The sequence below is a fragment of the Eurypyga helias genome, unplaced genomic scaffold (genome assembly GCF_000690775.1).
Source record: "Eurypyga helias isolate BGI_N326 unplaced genomic scaffold, ASM69077v1 scaffold26143, whole genome shotgun sequence".
Classification (NCBI taxonomy): Eukaryota; Metazoa; Chordata; class Aves; order Eurypygiformes; family Eurypygidae; genus Eurypyga; species Eurypyga helias.
This window is the reverse complement of record NW_010241049.1, coordinates 1-8,393: the sequence shown is the minus strand read 5'-3', so window position 1 is coordinate 8,393 and position 8,393 is coordinate 1. Positions and strand designations below refer to the sequence as shown.

At 54.9% G+C, this 8,393-nt stretch overlaps 1 protein-coding gene across 1 annotated transcript in view; it reads left to right on the top strand.

The window, feature by feature from the left end:
- LOC104507382 (interleukin-12 receptor subunit beta-2-like) overlaps positions 1-6,354 on the top strand; it is a gene marked incomplete at its 3' end in the record, with an annotated part of 18,198 nt that extends 11,844 nt beyond the window's left edge. Inside the window, 8 exon segments of the mRNA XM_010148635.1 lie at positions 804-1,004; positions 2,086-2,187; positions 2,267-2,422; positions 3,444-3,581; positions 4,795-4,882; positions 5,439-5,538; positions 5,828-6,293; positions 6,296-6,354. Of these exon segments, the coding sequence (XP_010146937.1) occupies positions 804-1,004; positions 2,086-2,187; positions 2,267-2,422; positions 3,444-3,581; positions 4,795-4,882; positions 5,439-5,538; positions 5,828-6,293; positions 6,296-6,354 (1,310 nt within the window).
- Positions 6,355-8,393: the final 2,039 nt, after the last annotated feature.

The following is an 8,393-nucleotide window of genomic DNA, read 5'->3' as shown; positions in this document are numbered from 1 at the left end:
TTTCTCCTTTTCCCAGTGCTGCATCGAACATCCGCGGGATGGTCTCCCCCTTTAGAGGCAAATGCACAGCTCCCCAGCCTGCAGACTGCACTGCTTACCTGAGCCCCTTCGTTAGGTAGAGGTAGGACTGGTGCAAAAATATCATTGAATCATAGAGCCTTTTAGGTTGGAAAAGGCCTTTAAGCCCACCCAGTCCAACAGTTACCCCAGCACTGCCCAGCCCACCACTGACCCCTGTCCCTCAGCACCTCGTCCACACGGCTCTGAACCTCCTCCCGGGATGGGGACTCCCCCTCCCTGGGCAGCCCCTTCCAATGCCTGACAGCCCTTTCCAGGAAGACATTGTCCCTGATATCCCATCTAACCCTCCCCTGGCACAGCTTGAGGCCGTTTCCTCTGGTCCCATCACTTGTCCCTTGGGAGAAGAGACCGCCCTCCCCCTCTGCACCCTCGTGCAGGGACGGTGTGTGTTTGTGGCTCCGGCGCAGGAGCAGGGTGTTGGTCCGTGCCCTGGCAGCGTCCGTCAGGGCTTGGGGATGGGATAAACAAGCAAAGCTGTGTGCGTTCAAACGGCTGCACCATGAGACAAGACAAGAATGTGCTCTATTCCTGTCAGCACGGAGATCACCCTCACGCAAAGACCTTCCCTTTCCATTGCAGTTTAGTTTTTATACTTCTTGTAGTGCCAAACTGGACAAGACACCGCAAAAAACACAGATCAAACTTACCGAGTCCTCCGGGGGTCAAGGCAAATTTGCGCTGACGGTGTCTTTTTTGTTCGGTTGTTCTTTTCTCCCTGTAAGATCTACCTCCTCCTCAGAAAGTCTCTGCCGTAGCCACGGGAAACAGCAGCATCTTCGTCAGCTGGAAACCGCCCGTCGGATCGCCCACGTCCGTCAGCGGATACGTCGTGGAGTGGGCAGACACGCAGAGGAGCCCGCGCCCGGAGCCGCATCCAGCCTGGGTAAAGCTTCCAGCATCCAGCCTGTCCACCGTGATAGCAGGTAACTCCCACCTCGAGACAGGCTGTTCCCGAGGTACCATTTCAGTCTGAAAGGTTTTTAAGGAATAAGACCGATTATAACTTAGTAATTTAAATGATAATTTACTAGCTCAGCCTAAGAAATGATGGCATTCCAAGCTTTCTGTATAGGAGGAAAATAAAATAATCCGTGGCTGCGCTGGGCTCAGCTCCACAGTCCCTCGCAGCCGAGATTCAGATCTGGTAAGCGAAACGCCTCTGAAAAATCACAGTCCCTCCGAAATGAAACAAGCCAGCTAGAGGTACGAGAGATCAAAGGCTTAAGAAAAGACTATTTCCTTCCTACTAATTGTTGGTTACTAATCCCAACCGGTACTACGTGGCAGTGCACATCGGAGAGCTATGAGGTTACAGTGGGGGTGACAGCGAGCGTTACCCTCGTTACGCTTTCCTCTCCTGTGCCCTGATGCCGGGCCTCCGAGGTGTGTAGCTCCCCACCCTCGAACGAGCTGGAAAAGCAATGTGTTCACACCACAGCCTTGTGCTCTGCTTTGGAAAGGAGGGAAACTGCTGTCAACCCCCCAAGAACCCGCAGGGGCAGCCCGGGGGGCGCACGCTCGCAGGGGGAAGAACTAGGGTGTGAGATTTGGCTGGACTGGGTGGTCTTAGAGGCATTTTCCAACCTAAATGACTCTCCAATTCTCGTGCCTCCTAAGTGACCTCACGCACAGCCTAACCCTGCCCCTCGTATCCGAGAGCAATGAGCTGGGTAACAGCACATCACCTCCTCCCCTTACCTGGAGCACAAAACGTGGTCCCAGGTTTCCTCCGGAGGGTACAGCTCTTCCAGCAGCTGCTGCTTCATGAGGAAATGAGGGATTTCACCCTCCCAAGGGCTGACGCCACTTGCTTAACACACAGGAAGGTTCTGCCAAGTAAATAGGAGATCACAGAGAAGCGCTTTTTTCCCCCCCTTCTTTATGAAAGATGTGTTAATAACCAGAAGATTAACCTCAGATTTAAGCAGCTAATGTAAACACTTCAGCCATGACTGTAAATACTTTCACTAGTAACCATCCACTTATTTTAATTTCTTTCTTTAGAGCACATAAAAGATAACGTGTGCTATCAGATCAGTGTGTTTGCACTCTATCGGGACAGAGCTGGACAAGTGGCATCAGTCATGGGATACTCAAGAGCAGAAGGTAAACCACAGTCCTACCCTTCCAGATACTTTTAAGCCAGCTTAAGCTCAGCTTCAATAGCCAGTCTTATGTTTTGCAGCGCCGTCAGCTGGTCCCCAGGTATATACAGCAACGCGGGCCACCGGCATCTTGGTTTCATGGGAGGCAATCCCTGCCCAGCAGCAAAGGGGCTGCATCACAGGGTACCATGTATACCTGCAGAAGAAGGACAGCGGGGAAGCCCCACGCGTCTACAGTAGGTGCCTGGTGAAGACCAAGGCGGTGTGTGTGCTGTGGGTGGAGGAGCGGTGCCTTCAGAGAGCTCTGTGTGGTCAGGGAGTCACGGGCTGGTCTGCTGCGTGGGTCAGCAGCAAGAGTCAGTCAGCTTCCTCTGCTACAGCTGCCCATCCCAGAACAGAATCACGGAATTGTTTGGGTGGAAAAGTCCTTTAAGACCACCAAATCCAACCGTCACCCCAGCACTGCCCAGCCCACCACTGACCCCTGTCCCTCAGCACCTCGTCCACACGGCTCTGAAACCCCTCCCGGGATGGTGACTCCCCCCTCCCTGGGCAGCCCCTTCCAACACCTGACAGCCCTTTCCGGGAAGGCATTGTCCCTGACATCCCATCTAAACCCCATCAGGACCACACATTCCAGGCTTCCAGCTTGGAGTCAGATCATTCTAAGTTGTTTTAAATGTGGAACTATCAGATCGCTCCCTGCTTTTTCTTCTTTTTCTCTTCTTTCAGTTATTTTCTGAAGCCACAACCGCTGCAGGCCCTTGTTACCCTGCCAACAAGCACATCACAGACTTTTAGAAGCCCCATCCCACAAGCACGTGCTCCGCGTGACACGGAGGCACGCTGGGCAGGCAGCCCCCGCTGCGTTCCCGCACCCTTTTCCCTTCTCACTCCGTCTGCTGAGCTCCCAGGCTTCCACCCAAGAAACACCTGAAGTTGTTAAATTTTATGCAGAAGCTGCATGAAGGTTTTCAGCGGATGCATCACAGCTCCACCGCCCAAACCTCACGTTAGGTTGACACTCACCTATCAAGCTGCAGAGGCCAGCACACGCGACCCCGGGTGTCCCATCTTTATGGTGGCACAGGTCACCCCTCCAGCACACGGGTCTTTTATGGCCCTTCCAGTGATGCAAGAACATAGAAAAGGAAATTAGTTAAAGCGTCAAATACCTCCCTATGCTCTCAGCACAGCTCGTTGAGAGGAAACGCATGCGTCGGGCACTTCACCTGCTTCTCCCCTTTTTCCTTCCAGACGTTTCCAGCGGGAGCACCCAGCGCTCCCTGTTGGTCACCCACCTGCGGCCGGGCGAGCACTACGTCCTGTGGATGACGGCATCGACTGCTGCTGGAGAGGGGCCCTGGGGCAACACCGAGCTCGTCTGCCTCGAGAGTACGAGCCTCTGCTGGGGTGGGGGGGCCAGGAGAGGTCCTAGCCCTTGGGCACCTGTTTTCCACAGGCTGGGAATGCTTTTCCCACTGCTCTAGCAAGGGCAGAGCTGTAGCTTTGAAGCACAGCATCTCTTTGTCTTCAAGCGCCTGGTTTCATGCTGAGACGTTAGCTGTACCCTTCAACGGCAGCTGAAGGCCAGCAGGATGGTTTCTTGGGGAGGGGGAAAGCAGGGTTTGGTGCCTCGGGGTTGCTGGCCCAGATATCCGTGTGCTTCAAGCTCTGGCGTGGGTATCCCTGCAGAAAGTCCTGCGTATCTCCGCATCTCCCAGGGGTCGGTGGCTGGGTGAGGACCCGTGGGCACGAAAACTGCTGTGGCCTCGGAGCCTTCCCGAGGAGCACAGCATCGTGTGCGGGGTCCCCATTCCCGAGCCCCCCAAAAGTAACACCCTCTCCCAAAGCCAACAGCAGTAATCAGGTTTTCTGTCCTGCAAGACGGATTGTTTTGATCAAATTAGTTGTGAGCCCAGATCAAGACAAATTATTACTAAAACCCAAGAAGGGAGTTGATAAAATTTGTGCCCAGGTATTTCCAGAAAGCTTGTTTCGCTGCGTTTCCTCCCCAGCACTGTGCCACAATAACTCCAAGCTCCCGAGTGGCGTACCTTAGGAAACTCATCCCCGCAGCACGGGAGCAGGGGTCCTCTGGAGAGAAACCCGGTTTGCTGAGCAGGAGAGGAAATTAAAGCAATACGGACCAATCTCAGGTTTTCCTGGTATACAACCTGGATTTGCAAAAATGGCCTGTTAAGCAGATGGTGCAAGCACAGTAAAGCCAAGGTGTTCACCGAGAAACACTGACCGTGTGTGAAAGAGGCACTGAATTTGGGGAGATCTTTCCTACTTAACACCTCCCCGCTGCACGCATCACCCCAAATTAACGTCGTCTGGTCCTGTGCTGGAAGAGATCGGCAATTGCGTGGTTTGGGGTGCAGACTGTGGATCTCGAAACACGTTGGTGGACATCTTCATGTTGCAAAGTACTGTTGTCGCCAACAGTCCATCCAGAATTCCCGATTTTGACCCAAAAAGCCATGTTGGTTGATTTGTGAGCGCCGATGCTAGTCGTGCCGCCGCTGTTGTCCAACTTGAACTGGCGTATTTAAATGTTTTGGGTTTTTTAATGAAGATGAGTGATGGGTGTTCCATATTGCAGGTGCTGGGGACTGGATGGCTGTCGTGCTCTCCTGCAGCTTCCTCATCCTCTCAGCCTGCATCTGTTCTCTGCCTCCGGCAAGAAAAGCGTGAGTGGATCCCTCTGTTACGTTCCAATAACACATGGAATTGTTATTAGAAGGTCATGGCCTTTCAGGACACCTTGGGGAACAGTGAGGATTGTTCTGAATAAAGGCTTCAGAGTGCACAAACGTTAACAGGAACACCTGCTGACCTTAAAATAGAGCCTCATTTCACATATATTGTGAATTTTTAACCTAGAGCTCACGGTCTGCTTCCACCCCAACAAAATGGGAGGGGTACAACCCTTGGCACTTAGTCTGGGAGCAAAGTTAAACCCGGAGGTTAAAAACTGGTTTCCTTTAGAGCAACGTGCACGTGTCGCCAGCTGGGTCGCGCAGGGCTGGGGCTCGTGGCTGGATCCGGCACGCTCTGGATCGCGGGCAGACATCTGGCAGGAGGAGGATGCTGGGCAGCATTCACCCCCGCTGAGGAGCTCCCCACGCAGCTGGGCTCTCTGCGGTATCCCCCTCCCATCAGATCCACACCGAGCGCTTCGGTAGCCACGTCCGGGTCGGCAGGTATCGGCATCCGAGCGTTTAACTGCGCGCGTTCAATCTGCAGGTTACACTCGTTCCTCTCGGCACTCGCGCCGCAGTGGCAGAGCAAAGCCATCCCAGACCCAGCCAACGCCACGTGGGCCAAGAACTACCTCTCTACGAAGGTAATTTGGACTTTTTTTTTCCTTCTAATCCCACCACCTTCAGAAGAAAAAGCGCTCGGAGCTGTGCAAGTCAGTAATGTCTTAATGCAGCAAATCCAGCGATCTCTGATAGCGGATGAGCTCTGTTCTCACACTGTGGGACATATTAAAATGCAAATTAAATGTGAGAATAACGTAAAGATCTTACATTTTTAGTGGTATTAGCTGCTGTGCAGAGGGATGTTTGCGTGGTGGGGGTGGAAGGGCAGAGGATATCGATCACATCATTAATTGTTGGGTCCCTCCGCAGCCCGAGCTGAGCTTGCCCTCCCCCCTGTTCCTGCACAGCGCCGGCAGCTTCGAAGAGCCCCAAACAACCCACGTGGAGGAAGCCTTCGCGAAGGCCGACCCCCGCACCCTCCAGGAGAAGCTCCTCTCCGGCAGCCGGGGAAGCGGCGACTGGCTGCCCGGGAGCGGCTCGGGGCAGGACTACCAGGCTCTCCCCAGCACAGCGGATGGAGAGGTTTGCGAGCAGCAGCATCCTGACCTCTACAAGAGGATGGCGGTGGAGGTGACGGAGCACACGCAGACCGTGTCCGAGTATATCGCCAACCCGGTCACCGACACAGCCGCCATGTACCTGCCCCCGGTTACGGGCACTACTGCAGCCCACCCCGAACTCGAGTGCAATCCGCTCTCCATCTTCCCAACAACATTCCTGATGCCCGTACCCTCCTATGAGGGGAATCTTACCTTGGGTACGGTGAAAATAAACTGCAGCTCTTTCACGAGGTAGGCAGTCAGTAAGCCTGGCCTCATTTTTTGCACTTTACTCAGGTATTTTGGTGTTTCAGTACAGCCAGCCCAGGAATGCGACAGTCCGGCGTGCGACACCTCTAAGTGATAAAAAACAGCTCACAAACCCTCCCGGCACTGCCAGTCACACCTCGCTGTAGGATACAGCCACTCCTCACGCACCCAGCACGCTCGGGCAGAATTAAAGGTGGATCAGGAACGCCAGGAAGGCTTGTGGAGAGGTTAACTAGCTACTCAGATGCCTCAGGCCCCTGTCCCACTGCCTGATGACGAGTGGCTCAGCCCAGCTCGGTCCAGCCCACGAAGGAGCTGTGCTAACCATCATTTCAGCCATCACTCGCCTAGGAAAAGGGAGTTGTGCCAGGGTCAGGGCTCAGCACCTGGGCTGGGCCATGCTGCAGTCCTCGCTCCTCCGGTCACGCACAGCGGGTTAGCCACGCAGCACGGGCATCTCTGCAGCCGTGGGTACCATTCCTCAGCCCCAGCACCGGCACCCGAGTCCTGGTGACACCAGTGCCACGGCCCACGCAGGCACGGAGGGACACGGCTGGCAGCTTGGCCAGGGCCAGGCTGCCTCAAACAAGAGGGAGCGCACGTACGCGGCAAGTCAAATGGCCTGGAGAGAAGAATTTAAATCATTTATTGAAGTATTCTAATTACAGGTTGGAAGTATGTGTTACACACTTAATGACTTTGTTTACTGTATTAAAGTGCTGGAAACCTGAAATTTGTTCCCTGTTGTTTCCTCCTGTCAAGCTCAAGGGCTACGCTGCAGCTACGTGCAAACAGTGTCTTGAAAAACAAAGCCGAAGCGCTGCTGCTAGAGGTGGAGGTGACCCAGCGCTGCGCTCACCTGGAGCATCCTCCTCCTCTCCAGAGCAGGCTGCTCCCCCCGCAGCTGGCCACGCGAGCTGTCGAGCAGCGGCATCAACTGGTGGTGAAACCCTGCTGTGGTACCGCCATCCCGGAGCACCTCAGCAGCCCCGCAGAGGTCTCCTTCCGCAGCACCTGGAGATGCCCCGGCCTGGAGGGCACAGCTTTCCCAAAGTGGGAAAGCAAACCCACAGTGCTGCGTTAGGGAGATCTCAGTTGAGCTTTTTCCCCGTTTATTCCAAATCACAGAATCACGGAATGGTTTGGGTTGGAAGGGACCTTAAAGATCATCCCGTTCCAACCCCCCTGCCACGGGCAGGGACACCTTCCACTAGCCCAGGTTGCTCCAAGCCTCATCCAGCCTGGCCTTGGACACTTCCAGGGATGGGGCATCCACAGCTTCTCCGGGCAACCTGTCCCAGTGCCTCCCCACCCTCTCCGGGAAGAATTTCTTCCTGATATCTAACCTAAACCTCCCCACTTTCAATTTAAACCCGTTACCCCGTGTCCTGTCCCTACAGGCCCTTGTAAAAAGTCCCTCCCAGCTTTCTTGTGGCTGTTTTCCCCTCGACAGGACCCCATACCCTCACTCTCCCAGGTTCAAAGGCGCTGCAGGCCCAGGCTGACTGTTAAGAACCGGACACACGCGCCTCCGGAGCCAGTGCCAGACACCCTGCACTTATTCGTGTTACTCCATCTGCCGAGGGCCGTACCTCCACCTGCACGGTGAAAACACCTTGGCAACAGGCACAAGTCTGGGAAAACAGCTACACCGCATCAGTTTTAAGCTTTTCCTTTTAGGAATGTGAAACGCAAGCCCTGGCACCAGCTCTCCTGTACAGCTTCCAGTGACTTCCCTGCGCCTCCCGCAACGCCCAGCGCGCTCCCCTTCCATTAGCACCCGCGATCGCAAGCACCCTGGCTACGCACAATCTCTCCAGTCTTAAGGAGAACAAAGTCAAGCCATCAGCGACGATTCGGCTGTTGCTGGCGCAGCCGCACGTACCCCTGGGAAGGAGAGGAGTCCTGGCGAAGGCAGAGCACGCCGCTCGCCAGCTCCCACCCGACACCCACAAACCCCCCCGTGTTCAGCAGCTGGAGCCTGTGATCAAAGCTGGGGGCGTGACAGTGTGCGGCACATCTCCTGAAAGCGGCCTCCGAGGGATAAGGAACAGAGACCAACAGCT